Source organism: Lycium ferocissimum, chromosome 1 (assembly GCF_029784015.1).
Source record: "Lycium ferocissimum isolate CSIRO_LF1 chromosome 1, AGI_CSIRO_Lferr_CH_V1, whole genome shotgun sequence".
In the NCBI taxonomy this organism is placed as follows: Eukaryota; Viridiplantae; Streptophyta; class Magnoliopsida; order Solanales; family Solanaceae; genus Lycium; species Lycium ferocissimum.
This window is the reverse complement of record NC_081342.1, coordinates 18,421,071-18,439,948: the sequence shown is the minus strand read 5'-3', so window position 1 is coordinate 18,439,948 and position 18,878 is coordinate 18,421,071. Positions and strand designations below refer to the sequence as shown.

General features: G+C 36.4%; 2 protein-coding genes across 2 annotated transcripts; both read right to left on the bottom strand.

Moving 5' to 3' along the window:
* Positions 1–772: 772 nt before the first annotated feature.
* Positions 773–12,471, bottom strand: LOC132051100 (fructokinase-1). The gene is made up of 5 exons (XM_059442387.1): positions 11,910–12,471; positions 7,488–7,738; positions 7,045–7,336; positions 2,958–3,110; positions 773–2,076 (listed from the first exon to the last, which is right to left on the bottom strand). The coding sequence occupies exons 1-5, from the start codon at positions 12,285–12,287 to the stop codon at positions 1,687–1,689; spliced, it is 1,464 nt and encodes a 487-aa protein (XP_059298370.1). The 5' UTR covers positions 12,288–12,471; the 3' UTR covers positions 773–1,686.
* Positions 12,472–16,094: 3,623 nt separating this feature from the next.
* LOC132051071 (uncharacterized) lies at positions 16,095–18,294 on the bottom strand. The gene is made up of 3 exons (XM_059442370.1): positions 17,154–18,294; positions 17,016–17,079; positions 16,095–16,551 (listed from the first exon to the last, which is right to left on the bottom strand). The coding sequence occupies exons 1-3, from the start codon at positions 17,448–17,450 to the stop codon at positions 16,313–16,315; spliced, it is 600 nt and encodes a 199-aa protein (XP_059298353.1). The 5' UTR covers positions 17,451–18,294; the 3' UTR covers positions 16,095–16,312.
* Between the last annotated feature and the right edge of the window lie 584 nt (positions 18,295–18,878).

Genomic DNA, 18,878 nt, shown 5'->3' with positions numbered 1-18,878 from the left:
ACTAACAGATGCAGTAAAAGGAGCATTCTCAGATTTAACAGTCCGTATTTCATAGTGAAGGAATGCCCCTACGACGAGTTTTGTCATTTGGAAAGCTCTTACCCAGCCACCAATTCAGAGGACATCTTGGTTTTTGTCAACATGTTTTAAGTTCTGATGTTATGGCCAGCCATCAATAAGAGGTAATTGCTGAGGATAGTTGTCTGCTTCATAATCAGAAGCAGCTCGTGGATTTTAAATTAGTGGATACAATACAATTGTTACCCCTGCATCTTTAAGATTCTGCAATGGACGTATCCAGTTCCTATTTATATTAAAAAAAAAAGAGTTCAAAGGACAAGTCGAATGAAGAAAAGGACGGGGAAGAGGGTGGGGAAAACTTATACAAAGCTAGCGCCAAATTACTCCATTACCATATATGTTACAACACGAATAATTGGGTCTCCTACATGGCCTGGGGCCATTTGGTCGTAGGGATTGTGTCTAGTAACTAGTTTTCGTTCTGCTATTTAAGGTATATTCAGTTTGTCAAATTATTTGATCCATAGTCAATAATCAGAAAAGCTCGAAGAACCAGTTCATTCTGGTACAAGAGAGTCACCCTTAATCAAACAGATACACCAGCAAAAAGCAGTAAGGATATGAATATGATTGAAACAATATTAGCAGCGGGCATTTGTTAATTTGCATGTTTTGTGGTGTTTTACTTTTTCTTCTTTTTTGTTTTCACCAGCATGATGAAAACCTGTTTTGCAGCGTGAGCTCCAACATATTTACTGAAAAGCAAAGATTAATAGAAACAAATGTGATGCCAACCACCGTGCTGCATGTCTAAAAGTTTGCTTCCACAAGCAATACGCCAAACTTGAAATAAAATTTGTAACATCGGACCTGAATATTGCAACTTCGGACGCATATGTCAAGAGTCGGATCGAGATTTGACTAGACTTGCAAAATGTTAAGTTATGCCATGACTTAATTAGGAGTTACCAAATCGGCTATCTATGCACTTGCCCCCATTTGGTCAATGGCGAACTAACTCATCCTGCACAAATGATGAAAGTTGAATTGCTCTCAATGGGCATCGGATTGAAAGGGAGACACAAATTTAGTGCCCAACCATTTATTGATCATAAATGGTGATAATGGCCTTCGTGTTGCAAACACTAATTGGTGTCTTCTACACAACATCCTTCACTAGAAAAATATAGCTCATGGCATCCATTGTAAAACAAATGACCCATTTTTCCTTCTGTATGTCAGAGAGCTTCAATGAACAGTAAACCTGATATTCCAGGCAGTAATGGATGTTGTAAGAATCAAATTACAGGAAGCAAGGCACAACTTCTTAAGTGTGCACGTAGGAACAATCAAAAACTTCAACAAGCAAGAATCACAGGCTGCTTGATCATGCAATTTCCCGCAAACATTAATGCTCAATCTATCTGCCAATTCCTCTATCATGCATGCAAGCAGATCAATGAATAGTATATCTGGACATTTTACTCTATCACCAAAACTGTCAATTTGACCACCAGCAAGGCAGCAACCGTAATACAACCGTGCACCTCATAATGAGCAAGCTAGATCACCTCCACTTCATGCATTTCTTTCCATAGTGGTGATTATGCCGCGATCAATCAAAAATGGGTAACATCTACAAGATCTATTTATCCCAAGAATGGTTCATCCATTTGAAGGAGCCACAACCTTCTCTGTTGCAAATTCAAGCTTAGGCAACACTTCAGAAACCACCTTTTGCAGGGAGACACGGTTCACCTGACTGTTACCATTTACGACCATTTTTGACACTATAGTTTTATCCTGGGAGTTCACATTATCATTTAGTATTTCATTCCAAAACTTGTCATCCTCATTCAGATTTGATTCCTTCAATAGTTCCAGGACTTTCCCCAAACTGGCAACATTTCTACCAGCACCAGACCCCGTAGCAGTTGCAGCACCCACTGCATTTGCAAGGGTTAATGTATAACTCAAAGGCAAGTCATGTATGAAGCCAAATGCAACTGCAGCCACAAAACTATCTCCACACCCCACAGTGTCTATAATATTGACCTGTTACAATCAATGGGCAGACAGAATACAAGCATCAGAGAGGATAAACATTTGTTAATCTTTTTTTTGAGATAGATGGAAACATTTGTTAACATTTATAATCAAATTTATGAAAGATGCACTTCATAGAAAATGCATGATTCCTACTTAGCCCCGGGGGGGGGGGGATGAACTATCTAACCACAAGCCCTTGGGCTTTGGTCTAGTGGTAAGAGCGCAATGCATGATGATGTACAAATTAGACCCACATCACAGGTTCCAACCCTGCCTCAAGCAAAAGCCTGGTACAATAGTGGAGAAGGGCAAAGGGGTAGAGTTTTGGAGGCATAATGCATAGTGATACATAGAAGATACTACTCGCACCTAGAGGAATTATCACCATGATTCATGTATTATGTTTCATTTATGGAATTAGAGTTTACGGACCAAGTGGGAGAATGTTGGCATTATCTAAAACGGTCTGTAACTTCCATGGCCCACACCTATTATCAATTGAGTTTCGAACTGCGTGCCACTGGCCTCAAAGATTTCTCAGTTATTAAAAGGATTTTTTTTAAGGAACTGTATGGTTCCCATGATTGCTGGGAAGACGAAGATGAATTTAAGTAATTATTTCAGAAAGCATAAGTTGCTTCAATTTTCTTAAATATTCAGAAATGTTGTCTAGTCATTAGTAAACTGCCTGCCCTCAAATGGGGGTTCTATGAAGAATGAGAACCCAAATTAAAACATAAATTTCTTGCGGATAAGCTAACCAATCGGGACAAAACAAGTAAACTTCTGATAAGCTAACTAATGGGAACAAAACAAGTAAACTTCTATTAAGAAGATGAATTGATTTACAAGAAACAATATTTCCAATCAGCCACGAAAATTGATACCTTGAAAGCAGGTGAACAAGTTATGCTCGACTTGGTGATTAAGATTGAACCCTTCGGACCCATCTTAACAATTACCCACTTAGTACAAACTCCATTCTTGAGCAATTCCTGTCCCGCTAAAATTGGATCATTGATACCAGTTAAAGATGCAGCCTGGAGAAGACATTACGATTCAGATAAGTAACATACATAAAAGAGTGGAGAAAGGGAAAGAGGGGGGAGGGGACATCCTCAATGCTCTAGAAGCAATTACTACCATAAAACCGTCCACTGATTTACAGGAAAGGAAAATATCACAATTTCAGCAACATGACCAAAATATACGAAGTATAAATTCAGAAAGATACCCACAATGCTACATTATGATAGAGCAACAAGGAAAAAGCCAACACATCAGCTCGAATATCACGTTACAGTTGCTCAAGAGGTCAACTTTACAACTACAAGAAACCATAGTAGGGATAATGCTATATCCATGGCTCAACCAACCCAGACCCTACCAAGATGGAACCCTTTTCACCTTCTTTTCTTTCTCTCACACTTCCTCCCTGTTTCGTTTCCGACTTATTAACCTAAAAATGTACATGAAAGTGGAAAGGGGCGATGGCACTGCAAGGAAATAAGTAAGTGGCGGATCTAGAATTTCACGAAGATGGGTGCACTACTACGGTAAAAATTTATCTGCACTCGGTGTTTACACTAAACTATATAAATTTAGCATAATTAAGGTACTAGTATGCATTAATTAACTACAACAACATACCCAGTGAAATCCCACAATGTGGGGTCTAGGGAGGGTAAAGTGTACGTAGACCTTACGCCTATCTCGGAAGATAGGGAGGCTGTTTCGGGAAGACCCTCGGTTCACATTAACTATGATTTAGTTATAATAGTGTACATGAAGACGTGTCGTATATTCATTTGGTAGATACAAACACGGGATGCGTGTAGTTCTCACCTCACTACTACTTCTAAGATATACAATCACAATAACTTAGCGGGCAAACAATTTTTTTTTTTTTTGAATAAGGTAAACAAAGCGAGTAAACAATAATTAATAATAGGTATTTAAATAGGTTATAATTGGCAACTGAAAACAAATGAAAGAAAGAAAAGAAAGGGAAAAAAGGAAAAAGAAATGCTACTGGAACAGAATCAGTGATTTTGATCCCTTCTCCTTTGGGTAAGTAGCTACCCAAACAGTGCACCTCTCAGATTAGACCATGGGGACCAGCAAAAATTATAAGAATTATGTATACAACATACCTAGTTTAAAGGGACGACCACCGGTTCACGTGAACCAAAGTTTACCCTTAAGATCCGCCACTGAAATAGGTGGTACATAAGTGGATTTTTTTTTTTTTTTTTTTTTTTTTTTTAATGTATGACAAGAGGCTTTGAGTTTTTCCCACTTTGAACAATCTATTTCCAAATTTCTAGTACCATTATTAATGCTTATCAAGTAATTGAGCATTGTTTGTGTTGAAAATCAAGAAAATCAATACAGTTATAATTTGGAGTATATCTAGGTCAAAGGTATTCTAAATGGTTATGTCATAATCTAGGAATTTTGGCAATTAGGAAAAGTTGAGCCTATACCTTCCTTATGTAGAAAACTTACCTCAGTCTCACTTTCCTTATTTCATGTTATCTAAACTCTCCTAAAAGGAGCTCTTCTATATTTTTATCACAATCAATTCAAGACAAGCTCTCTCTTTTCACACAGTATCAGTCTCTACAATTTTAATAGAGATTTAAGCATCTTCTGCTTGTTAGCATGTGTTGTGCGTCATTGGCCAGACCAAAGTTCTCATTCTTTTTATAAGTTAATTATTGTTGTTTCTTTTTATGATTGTTCTAGCAGAAGACATCCACAAAACTCCTCAGCTTCTTTTTCTTCATGACACACGAAGGTGGGTGTTGAGCCCGTCCTTTTAACATTAAATTTCTGGTCACTGTCCAGCAAAAGTCTTCTTTTCATTTTCTTTACAATATCAGAGTCTGAGTATTAAGTCCATCATCCAAAATTCAATTTCTGTGATTGTTACAAGAACTTTTTCATTATTCTCAGCTGCAACTTCAAGGAATGCTAATGATGCCATGGAGATTCGCATCCCCGTACCTCTTTGGATGTTTGAAAATAGATTCCTTTCTCTGAACCAATCAAAAAACAAAAAGATTCGATTCTGTGTAATGCTGCTAAAAGCACTTCTTTTGTGTGCAAATTACCAATCGTTTTCCACAAGAGAGAATTCCAGCTCCTCTTTGTTTTCGGGTGCTCAATTCTAGACACTATTTTCAACTGTACAATCAGATCACTGTTCCGTAAATACTAACTTCCTCCAACATACTCTACTTGACTTTCAAGTTTAAGTTTGCAGACTCAGAATCGTTTCAGCACCTTGAGTTTGACGGCACATGTTGAAAGTAAAGACAATTAATATTATTATATGTTAAGAGTACATATAGGTCGATAGTATGGAATATTCTTAATGGTTATATCAAAATCAGGAATTTCAGTAATTAGGAAAGTTTCTTAAGCTTATACTTTCCTTGTTTAGGTTTCCTAAACAAGGAAACTTGGTCTAAATTTTACTTATTTCATGTAACCTAAACTCCTGTAAGGAGCTGTTGTATATGTTATTCACAATCAATTCAATACAAGCTTTCTCTTTCCTTTCACAGTTGCTTTCCTATTTTCCGCACTTTCAACAATCTATTGCTACCTTCTGCTAGTCACACAGCTCACATCATACCTAGACTTCTGTTGCAGCAAATCAGTAGTTGACGACCTGAGTTTCTCAATGAGAAAACAAAGGAACATAAATGATGAAAGCCGCAAATTTGATCATATCTTTACTCTTTTTGGTGAAGAAATCATATCTTAACTCTTAAACTGCATTGATTATGTTACTAGGAGATCAGGTATTTTACTAATTATTTTCATCATTTTATCTCTCCTTTTTTTCTTTCTTTATCTTTTTGTTGAGGGGTGGGTGAGTGGAGAGGAAGCTGGGTATTCTCCAGATATTAAAAGACAATTATTAGAGAATTGATAAATTTTATGAATGAAACTAATGTACTTTCCTTAAAATGATCAAACATAAGAATAAATCAATTCCCAGTGATTAATTCTTTAGGTTTTCATTATTTTTGAATGTTTAAATATTTTTCATCTATACAGTCTTATTAGTTTGAACGAGAAGTCATAAACCAGTTCTGCGTTTGCACCCCCAGTATAGAAACCCTTGTGCGCTTCAAACCCTATCATAAGTATCCTTTATTTTTTCACAGTTTGCACCTTAACCTCTTTATTTCTTGCAAAACAAATAATGCTCTACGCAATTGTGAATAGACAAGGGGAAATGGCAATATCACCGTGCACCAATTTTTTCTCTCTGACCTGTTAGAACCTCTGAAAGTCATGCCTCTTTTTTTTTTTTTTTGTCTTTGTTCTTCCATTCTTCTCTCCAACAAAGCAACGAGAAAAAGTAAAAAAAGTCAATGATGATTTAGGTCTAAACGCAATAAAACTAGCTTTACACATAGCATTCCCGCTTACCATTGTCAAATGTTCTTCCTTGGGTCAAAAACTAGCACTTACGATTTAAAATATATTAAGATGGAATCAGAAATTGTACAAAAAAGTTCAAGAAAGAAGAGGATATGAAAAGTTCAAGAAAGAAGAGGATATGATGCAAAAGGAAAAGAGAGTTATAGAAAAGGCTTTAAATGCAAAAAGCTCCAAAGCCTGCAGTAAGTATAACTTTCTGGAAATGAATTATTTATACCATAAATTTTAGCTGCCTCTGAGCTGCACAATATTGTCTCGACCAAAATTTCAACCAGCATTTCCGGATTCCAGTATATAACAGAACTTAGCCAAATATCACATGTTCAGTGAGATACATTTTAGCTACCAGAAGAGCTGTTTTAACTGGATTATTTAACACGTTAAAATGCATACAGAGAAACTAATTATGTTTCAGTTTCAAACAAATTATATCTGTTTAAACACACATTGAGATGTAGGATAGCAGAAGGCACAAGTGTGACTGAAGAAATTTTGCAAGTATGAAATACAAACCTCATCGGAAGTCAGTAGAAGCACTTCACTCATCCTCAACAACTTGCCAATTGCTCTTTGTTCTTCAGGTCTTCCTGCGATAAGACTCTTACCTCGAGGTCCAGGGTCAAAAAAGATAGATGTCCCAGATTCAACAGCATACTCAAGAGCAGATTCAAGAAGGCTAGGGGAGAGCTCGTCAAAGTCATAACCATTGCAAAAGAGGATCTTTGATTTTCTAATAGCCATCTTTACTTCTGTAGATAGACTGCTCATCCAACTGAATGCAGGATCTGCCCTAAAATCTGCACGACTGGAAAACATTAACGCCTTAAAGGTTAGACTATGATCCTTTTGTTTACCTTATCTTACAAAAAAAAAAAAAAAAAACTAAGATCATTTGCGCGCGATGTGAAAAAAGAAGTAAAAGAAACGAAAATGGGACAAAGCAAGATCAAAAGGACCTGCAAAAACCATGTCTCTGCAAAGGGTCCACTAACACCCAGCACAGTAGTGTTTCATTGTCAGAACTTGAAAGATTAAGTACTTCACTCTGCTGATTCATCCCAACTATACTAATACCCTCATCACTAAGCACATCAATGAGGAAGCGTCCGTAGATCTCATCGCCTACATGACCAATGGAGATGCAGTGAAGGCCAAGCCTTGCTGCTGCTATAGCCACATTGCAGTTTCCACCTGCCTCCCAGTACCGCTGAAACAGGGTGAAATAATCAAGATATCAATTTGCATGGTTATGGAGATACAATGATGTGGAAATAACATAAAAGGATAATGCCAGGCTGCTAATACCACTCATCTTCAGCATCACTAAGCTGGTGTATAGATGATGCTTCCAATATTTCTACATTCCAATTTAATTCAAGATGTCTAGACACCATAAGTAGGCCAAAATATCAAGAGCTAGTGAATTGTTTTTTTTTGAAACTGGTAATTTTGTATTCCTCAGCATTAAGGGTATGCTGGCCACCTCCAAAAATTTACACTTTACTGAAAGAGAAATACTTACAGTAATCCTAAAAAGTCCACTAACTGAACTTCCTCTTCTACATATTGTTCTTTACACCAAAAACTTAATGAAGTAAAGACCTTCCATTGGATCTTCTGCAATGAACTTTCTCTGCCTTTAAAAATTCTGTCGTTTCTTTCCTTCCAAATGTTCCACCAGATGCAGGCAAGAACTGTTTTCCATCAAATCTTCTGACTCTTGCTCCCTCCCCTTCTTATCCAATAGCTTAGAAGGTCTGCAGTGTGTTCAGGCATAGTCCAGTTCACCTTGGCCAAATTAATGAACAATGCCCAGACTTGTGCCATAACTTTACAATGAAGGAAAAGGTGATTGTTTGTCTCTGAGGCCTCCTTGCATAATGTGCATCTTGAAGCAATGTTTATTCCTCTTTTCTGCAGTGCTTCATGAGTCAAGCAGGCTCTCCAAGCTACCAGCCAGGTGAAACACTTCACCTTAGTTGGGGCCACACTTTTCCAAATGGATTTCCAAGGTCCTAGTGTCCTCCCTGAAATTTCAGTCAAACCCTTCTTATACAATCTGTTCACAGAGAACAGTCCATCTTGATTATGCTTCCATGTCAATTTATCTGGCTCAAAATTAGTTCCTTGAAATCCACCAATTACTGTCAGTAGTTCTGCTACCCATGCTATTTCCCAATCATTTAGAAGTCTTCTGAAAACTAAATTCCAGCCTTGGGGAGACCACATCTCCTCTATTGTACTATCTGGATTTGTGCTTATAGAAAATAAGCTAGGAAACAGTAGTTGTAATGTCCCCTGTCCACTCCAATTTTCCTTCCAGAAAAGAATCTTGTCACCCCTACCCACCTTGTAGTTAACATTTGCCTTCAGAGCCAGCCAGAAAGCTCTAATGGTCCTCCATACCCCCACACCATAGGTATTTGCCACCTCATTTGTACACCATTTCCCATTTTGGCTATACTTATGTTGGATTACCTCTTTCCATAGTGCCTGATCTTCCTGATTATATCTCCATAACCACTTCATGTTATTCTGTAATTTTAGGTTCTTCACCCCCAATCCTCCATGCATTCTGCTTTGTTGGACTACTTCCCAATTTACCAAGTGGAACTTTTTTTTCCCCATTGTTTCCTCGCCATAGAAAGTTTCTCCTTAGAGTGTCCAAAGCCTTAACCACCTTGCTTGGGATAGGAAATAAGGACATCACATATGTTGGCAAGGAATCCAAGACTGAGTTGATTAAGATGAGTCTTCCTCCCAAGGATAGGTATTGAGATTTCCATAGAGCTAGTTTCTTTTCAGTCTTCTCTATGATGCCATCCCAGATTTTCACAGCTTTATGCATTGATCCCAAAGGCATTCCAAGATAAACAGTAGGCAAATTCTCAATCTTGCAATTCAAAATGCTTGCAAGCACTTGGATCTGCTGCACCTCCTTGACTGGGAATATACTGCTCTTCCTCCAGTTGACTTTCAGCCTAGAACATGCTTCAAAAACCACTAGTATCACCCTCAAATGGCAGATCTGTTCCTGATTTGCCTCACAAAAAACTACTGTATCATCAGCATACAGTAGATGGGAGATTTCCATAGCCTCATTAGCCCTATTTCTCACATTAAATCCTCTGATCCAGCTATTTTGAGAAGCAATTCTCATCATGCTGTCCAAGCCTTCCATAGCTATAATGAAAAGGAAAGGGGATATTACCCTTTATCCCAGAATTCTGCTAATTCAACTGAAGATAACGTGCGGCTTCCAAAGATGATGACATCCAAGCATATAAGCCGCACCTTTTACTTTGTTAAATACTGGGTTTAACCAAAAATGTGGTACACGGACCTTCTTTTCTCATGACAGTGATGTACGGGCCAGTGACCAGTGTTATCAAAAGCGAAAAGCGCAAAAAAGCTCTAAGGTTAGCTGGGGCTTTAAGTGCCAAAGCGCAGATAAAGTGTGGGCTTTAGTGAAAAAAAGCACAATGGTGCAATATATGTATGTTTAGTCCAAGACTAATAATAGTAAGCATGAATAACAAATATATTGACAAAGAAATTGTAAAAACATCACGATAAAGTGAATATCAATCATCTAGTGTCACCTCTTCAAGAGAGGCATACATTTCAAGAAAAGTATGTCTTAGAACCTTGATGACGACACTGAAGCGCACATAAAGCGAGGAGAAGCGCTCAACATTTCAAGAAAAGTATGTCTTAGAACCTTGATGACGACACTGAAGCGCACATAAAGCGAGGAGAAGCACTCAACATGTTTTGAGCCTCGCTTCAGGGCTTAAGCGCACCTTTGACAACACTGCCAGTGACCACTAGGCCACATCCTTGGGTGCAAAATGTGGTGCATAGACTTAATCATCTAGGTCGATCATTTAAGATGCAAAGGATCTCAACCATATTCCAGCCAAAATTTCCATACAAGCTTTACTAAAGCCTTTGATTCTCTAATAACTAGTGTTAACGACTTAATAGTGTCATCGTGGATAAAATTATTGGCAGGTACGACGTGTATTTACAGAATTAATAGTTTTCTAGACGGAAAATTATGTATTCACAACTTACAAAAACAACCATCAACACAAACTGATTACTTCTTCAACTCTTCAAAAATCCATACAGTCAAATTCGTTTGGTAAATGGCATAAGAAGGAGAGTCATAGTACTCCTTCCATCCCAATTCATTCTTCTTTCCTTTCACGACATCCAAAATGTTTGACATTTCTAACAGAATTCGATTACATAAACTATTCAATCTTTTTTGTAAAAAAAGGGCAGTCCGGTGCACATATCATCCTGCGTTAGCAGGGGAAGGGCTGCGTCCCAAGGGGTGTGATGTAGGTAGTCTACTTTAATACAAGCATTAGTGGCTGCTTCCTTCCACGGCTCGAACCCGTGACCTATAGGTCACACGGATACAACTTTTACCGTTGCTCCAAAGCTCCCCTTCAAACTATTCAATTTTTTTTTTTTTTTTGAAAATCGAACTATTCAATTTTAAACTTTGATAAATGTTTTCTCTATCAATTAAACTTTTCAATAATTGCTTTAGCATTGTCTTATAGTAGGAGAGATAGGATTCGGAATGTAGATATCCGGGATAAGGTGGGAGTGGCCTTGATGGAGGACAAGATGCGGGAAGCGAGGTTGAGATGGTTCGGACATGTGAAGAGGGGATGCGCGGATGCCCCATTGCGAAGGTCTGAGAGATTGGCTATGGATGGCTTCAGGAGAGGTAGAGGTAGGCCGAAGAAGTATTGGGGAAAGGTGATTAGACAGGACATGGCGCAGTTGCAGCTTATCGAGGACATGACCTTAGATAGGAGGTTGTGGAGGACATGGATTAGGGTAGATGGTTAGTAGGTAGTAGAGCGTTGTCTCACTTATTCTTCCTTACTAGTAGTCATAGCATTAATCTTGTAGTTCCTTAATCCTTCATTTTCTGCTATTATTCTTGTCTCTTGTTCTTGGCTTAGCGTATTGTTGCATTGCAGTTATTGTCCATTTTTCTTATTTGACCTGCTTTATTATTGCTTTATTCTGAGCCGAGGGTCTATCGGAAACAACCTCTCTACCTCCCAAGGTAGGGGTAAGGTCTGCGTACACTCTACCCTCCTCAGACCCCACTTTGTGGGACTACACTACACTAGGTATGTTGTTTTAGCATTTTCTTCAACTATCACTACTATATAATATATAACTCGCATCAACATCAACTATGTGTCGCCAATTTTGGTGGGGTTACAGGGGTGTTATTAGGACTACAGATATATATATATATCACTACTATAATATATAATTCAAATTGCAAAATCAAGAAGCAACAATTATAGAACCAAAATAAAGTTGAAAAAGGAAAGACTGACCTTATCAGGAGGAGATTTGGATAGGTGTTCCATATAGGCTTGGCGTTGGGGTAAAGGCTTAGGTGGTAATTGAGGCACATTAAGAACAATATCCACACATAGATTACCAAGTGTTGCAATATCAACATCTTTTACAGCAGCTATACTTGTCAATTTTGTAGACCCATTACTATTATTATTATTATTAGTATTGTTGAATTTAGTGACAGGGATTTCAATGCCTCGAATTGAACAACAACGAAGGTTCTTCTTTTTACAGAGTGGGGGAATTATTAGAAAACTAGGGTTTTGGAAAATGGGAGATAATAAGGCATGGTGATGGTGGGTTATAGAATTAGATGATGAAGGTTTGAGGGATATGGTGGCCTGATGATGCATTCAGCTAATTCTCTATCACTATTACAACAAGGATACAAATATTTGATAATTTGTAGTGTATGCAAAGAGAAGAAAAAGGCATACACTTAGATTGATAGGAAAATGAATTGCATACAACAAGGCAAAAATGAAAATATAGGTAGCAGGAACAATAGACTGGGTAGATAAGAAAATACACCAGGAGACATGCTAAATAAACTACAATTATGTTAATTGAACATAACTTTTACAATTTTTATTTTTTATTTTTTTTAAAAAGCAACATTGCAAAGGTTTATTGTGTAGTTATATTATTTACGAAAAAGGCTCAAATATGTCATCGAACTATCGAAAATGGCCGTTTATGTCATTAAATCGATAGTTTAGGCTCATTTATCTTAGTGACTATCGAATGGTCCATCGCCATTTTTCATTAACGCGTTTTACAATACCCCCCCCCCCCCCCCCCCCCCCCCGATATGACACTTGGCCTCCAATTAGAGGTCCATGTCATTTAATTAAACAAACATGATTTGTGGGTCGGGTTTTAGTTTAATTTAAGATTTAATTTGTCTTGGTTTAATTAAATGACGTAGACCTCTAATTGGTGACCAAGTGTCATATACGATATTGTAAAGCGAAACTTTATTGAAAAATGGCATGGATGGCCATTTAAATAATATAGTTAACCGATGCAAACTATCGATTTTACGAGTGGCATAAATGGCCCATTTCCATAGTTTGATGGCGTATTTATTTTTTTCCATATTATTTATATCTTATACGTTATCCAATGGGATTGTCCAATGTCAATACACTACAATTGTATATATAGTGTACACATTATTCTAGCACTTTTATAGTGACTATTATTTAACTAAATATTCCTTCCTCTCTGTTAATTTATGTGAAGAAAATGGTTCAGGCTATTTCTAGCCCTTTCATAATGACTATTATTTAATTAAATATTTTTATTCTCTGGTAATTATGTGGAAAAAAAAGTGGTGCACAATATTTCTAGCACTTTTATAGGGACTACTATTATTTAATAAATATTCCTTACTTTCTATTAGTTGTGTGAAGAGAAAAATGGTGTAGAATATTTCTAGCACTTTCATAGTGACTAATATTTAATTTAATATTCCTTACTTTTGGTTAATTATGTGAAGAAAAGAATGTTGTAGAATATTTCTAGCTATTATAGTGATAATTATTATCTTTGTTTGTACTTAATGAATTATGTGAAGAAAAGAATGTTGTAGAATATTTCTAGCTATTATAGTGATAATTATTATCTTTGTTTGTACTTAATGAAGATCTTAATCTTAATCCTAATTATAGATAATTTCAGTCATTAAGGTCATTTGTTTTTTAGATCTGAATCTTAATAATTCATATCTTAACCATTAAGTGCGTTTATTTTATTTATGTTATAACCGCTTAATATGTCTGAAGACGACAGTTCACCAATTTCATCCATGCATTCATCATTATCGTCATCACCTGCTTTATCAACTACCGTTGCCGCTGCCCACCATTATCAACTACCATCATCCGTAAATCACCACAACTACCAATCAGTCATCACCACCACTAGCCACCATTTACAATCAGTACTACCAACCACCATTATAAGGAGACCAAGTACTCATCCACGATGTGGGACTCCAACAAGTTCTAATATTCTTTATTAGAAGAATATCACGATGCGTTTATCTAATGCTATTTCTAGCCCTTTCATAATGACTATTATTTAATTAAATATTTCTATTCTCTGGTAATTATGTGAAGCGAAAAAATGGTGCAAAATATTTCTAGCACTTTTATAGTGACTATAACTATTTAATAAATATTCCTTACTTTCTATTAATTGTGTGAAGAGAAAATGGTGTAGAATATTTCTAGCACTTTTATAGTGCCTAATATTTAATTAAATGTTCCTTTGTTAATTATGCATAAAAAAATGGAGTAGAATATTTCAAGCGCTTTTATAGTAATTATTATTTTCTTGGATAAGGCACTATTACCTCCCTGAACTTTGGCTGAAGTTGCTACGACATATCTTACCTTAGCGGGGGTCTTATTACCCCCCTAAACTATTTATTTTCATATCTCTTTGCACATTTAGTGCTGACGTGGACCATTGCGTGAGAACACATCTTCAAGGCGCGTATAAAGCAAAACAAAGAGGCTGAAACGTATGGGAAATGACCACGTGTCAGTCCCAAAGTCAATTATGATACCACTTCGTCCAAAACACGATTTATTTCATCAGCTCCAAATCCAATTTTTTCACCCATTTGCAAGAGCTCAAAATCTTATTTTGGTGTCAAATTTGTCCTTTTTCAACCAGATAAGTTAATTATTGTGTAAATTCATAATATTCTCTCCCTCTCATGTCGAATTTCAAGTTTAGGGTTTGAATTTTCTTCCCCAATTTCTGTGTATGAAATATTAGGGTCGGGAATGGCGAATAGCTTGTTGAATAAGTTGTGTGTGGACGAAGAAGATCCTAGGCACAATGCTGAAGTGCGATGCAGACATAGCATTTTGCTGAAAATGCAGACTTCTTGGTCATATCGTAATCCCGGAAAGAGATTTTGGTCTTGTCCTCACTATGAGATTTGTGTTCATATATTAATTTGATTGATTAATTTTAGTGTTAGTGTTAATGTGTTCTTTAAATTTCAGGCCACGAATGGCAAGTTTTTCGAGGAGAGACATGCAGAGTGTTGATGAGAGATCAAGGTTTATTATTCCAAAATTAATGAACAAAACCAAAGAGTTAGAAGAAAATTAAAAGCGTGTTATGTTGCATTTGGATGAGCTTGAAAGTCTTAAGATGCAATATGATGATCTCAACATGAATTCACTTGAACTTGAAGATTCAAAACATGAGGAAATTCAGTTGGATGAGATTGAAAGTCTTACCCTTCAATATGATAATTTCAACATCAATTTGGTTGAGCTTGAATCTTCAAAAGAGAAAGGTGATTTGAATGAGGTTGAAGTTTCAAAAAAGAAAAAGGGTGATTTGAATGAGCTTGAAGATTCAATAGAGGAGAAGGATGATTTGAATGAGCTTGGAGATTCAAAAGAGAAGGTTAATTTGAAAGAGAATGATATGAATGGAAAAAAGAAAAACAAATCGTGTAGGTTTAATAAAAAATTCCTTTGATTTTTGATGGTGTGTGTGTTTGTTGTGTATCTTAGTAGTTTAATCCAAATTGGCAACTTCACGAAAAATCAAATGAAGCTGCCATAGTAGCTAGTTGTTGTAGTAATAGAACCTCATTTTGGTTGTTGTAATGGAACTTCAATGATCTCGGATAGGCTAAGTTAGATGTGTTTTGTTGGAAAGATATTTTGGTTGTAATGTAGCATCATTTTTGTATCTCAATGATATTGTGGTATTTGATTTATCCTACTCCTCTTGTTGGTATTGTTTGAGTGAATTTTGAAAATTTTCTTTAGGTATTATTTGAGCAAATTTTGGCCAGAGTAAGATGACATAATGACCAAATTTTTCATTGAAATGCAACAAATTCTTACCCCTAGTTTATGCAACAAATTGCCTCAAACTGCACCAAATTTTCCTCAAAATGACTAGATTTTCCTCAAAATGCACCATATTTCACTCAATGACAAATTTTGCAAATGCCATTACAAACTTTAAAAAAACAGGCAACAAATCACTGCTTTCCAAAGATCAAAACCAATTCCATATGGCACCAAGCAAACATTGAGCTCACATTCAACACGTACACTTAAACATCAACTTCAATTGTCAAATATCCAATACATAGAAGTCACATTTAAGGCCACATAGAACTGGTGAAACAGAACTTCAACATTGAATATAAATACTAATTCAATTCAGTATCATTTCATATGATAAAACATTGTTTCCAAAACAACCAACACAAATGGTACATCTGACAGTTACCAACATGATAAAAAAACAGTAGCTTAAAAGTCTCAAGTCTTAAGTAGTTTCAAATAAACAAAATACAGTATTTCCAGCTAAACAAAAGCAACATTTAACATCAACACGAAAGCTTCCATGGATCTCTTGGCAGTGAAGAAGTGGTGCTTTGGCTTGCATTGTTTGAACCATTAGCCCTTGCTTGATCTCTAATATCTTGAAGCCTTCTTGTTGTGATTGTTTTAGTTCCTTTCCACTTCAGTCCACTTGATGGTTTGAAACCAATATCATCAATTACATCAGCTGATCTTATTATATTTCTTGGTCTAGTAGTACTATTCTCTGACTTGGCAGCCCAGGCTATAAAAAAAAAAAAAAAAAGGAAAAATTAATAAGTTGAAGTTATTACAAGAGAACAATATATATAATGTAATTTATCAATAGTTGCATTAAAAGTTGTGAAGCCATTCAGCTTGAAACACACTCATTCCCATCACTCTTGGTCTTTTATATGGGGTTGTACTTCCTATTTCCTTTCCATTTCCCTTTCCTCTACTTACAACAGTACGAATTGGGTGCAACAGATGCAGTAGGTGCATCTGATGTTTAAGAACATGTAATCCAACTTCCCACACCCTTTTACCTTCCTCTAGCACCTTTAGTTCTTTTTTAACAACCAACAGCTCTTACAGACATTTCAGCAGCCACATTTATTGTTAGGTTAGGAGCAAAACATTCAAACCAGCTGCCAAGATCATGATGTGTTAAACTTGATGGAAATTCAGCAGCAACAATTGGGTTATTTGCAGTGTTAGGTGGATCACCTGTTTTCTTAGGTCTGCCTCTCCCCCTCTTTATAGCAGGCTCAGCTTCAGTAGTTGTTGTTTTCTGACATACAAAAAAAAAAAAAAAAATAGACTGTTGATTGATATTAAAAGGCATTAAACAAAGTAGTACATTACCTTTGGTCTGCCCCTTCCCCTTGTTGAAATTAATGGATTTGCAGCAGGTTGATCATGTGCAATACTTGTTGATGAACCAATATTTATTCCATCACTTCTCTTCAAAGGACACCCTCTTTTGTTGTGACCCCTAATATGGCAGAGACTACATATCATGGCCATACCAGTTTTAGGCAGTTTACCAGACTTCTTGGTTTCAATTGTCTCTTTTCTTCTATTTGTTTTGGGTCTGCCTGACATTGGTTTGACCATTGATGGTACAACTATAGGATGTGCAGATTCAGGCCAAAATGACATATTATTTAGAGATTAAATGAAGTGAGAATATGTCATCAAGTATCTCTTCTTTTTGTAGCAGCTATTAATAAATTCAGTTGGGTCATATTGCTTATAAAGCATTGCAAATATGGCATGTGGACATGGTATCCCCTTCAAACTCCATGATCTACAGCTACAAACTCTATTTCTTAGACAAACAATGTGTTGTTTGTTTCCATCCATCACTTGATATCTTGTTTATCCTCCAATATCTTCATTCCCATTGGAGAGATGTTGCTTATCCAAGTATTTGCAAATTCACTTAACCTAGCTATTCCTGTCATCACCTTTACTCTTATCTCCTCAAGCATGCTAATAATAGTCTTGTGCCTTGCTCCCAAAATCCAAGCATTAAAACTCTCACACATGTTATTGTCCATTGCATCACACTTCACTTCAGTGTTAAAAAACACCTTGCACCAAAACTCTTTATCATAGTACAACAAATCATCCACTATTCCTTTACCAAGCTTTCCTAGTAATTTCAGATTTTCCCTAAATTCTGCCTCATAAGTGCTTCTAGCACACTTTCAAAATAATTGCTTCCTTTGAAGCCCTCTCCACTCTTTTGACCAATTTGCATAGATGTGCCTAGCACACCTTCTTTCTTCACAAGAAGGTAAAAGTTCCCTAGTTGCTAATTCAAGTCCCTATTTATTATCATTACATGAAAACCAGAATGTATGCGCAAAAAAAAAAAAAAAAAGTCAAAAAAACAGAAAGTATGTAAAAAATCAGAAATATGATAAGGACATACCTTTTGCATATCTGAAATTACAGTGTATTATGTGCCATCTCCTAATCCCAAGTCCCTCTTCAAAGAAAGTCAAAAACCAGGTCTAAGTATTTTTTATTCTCATATTCCACTATTGCCCAAGCAAGTGGAAGCATTTAGTTATTCCCATCCTTAGCCACAACACATATTAATCGCCCCCTACTTATTCCATTCAAAAAACAACCATCTAATCCTATACATTTCCAAACAGCTACGAATGCCTTCTTGAGTGCATTAAAACAAATGTAAAAATCTTCAAAAACTAGCCTACCAAGATCATTAGCTTCACCAAGCTTCACAACACAAGTACTCCCAGGGTTTTTGCTTAACAACTCATCCCTGTAATCAAGAATTCTCCCAAATTCAAGAATATGATCACCCGTAATCTCTTTAAGCACTCTAGCTCTTGCTCTCCTGGCTGTGGTCTTACCAATATGGACTTTGAACTTCTTCCTAATTAACTCTTTCAACTTAAACACTCTTATGTTTGGTTGTTCAATTATTCTTTTTTTAAGACACTAGCCAAAAACTTAGAATTGCACAAGTAATTTCTGAATGACTTCTCACACTTATGTACTGGAATGTAAGTCCTAATAACAAAATTATTACTTACACTGTCAAGGCTAGCAAAC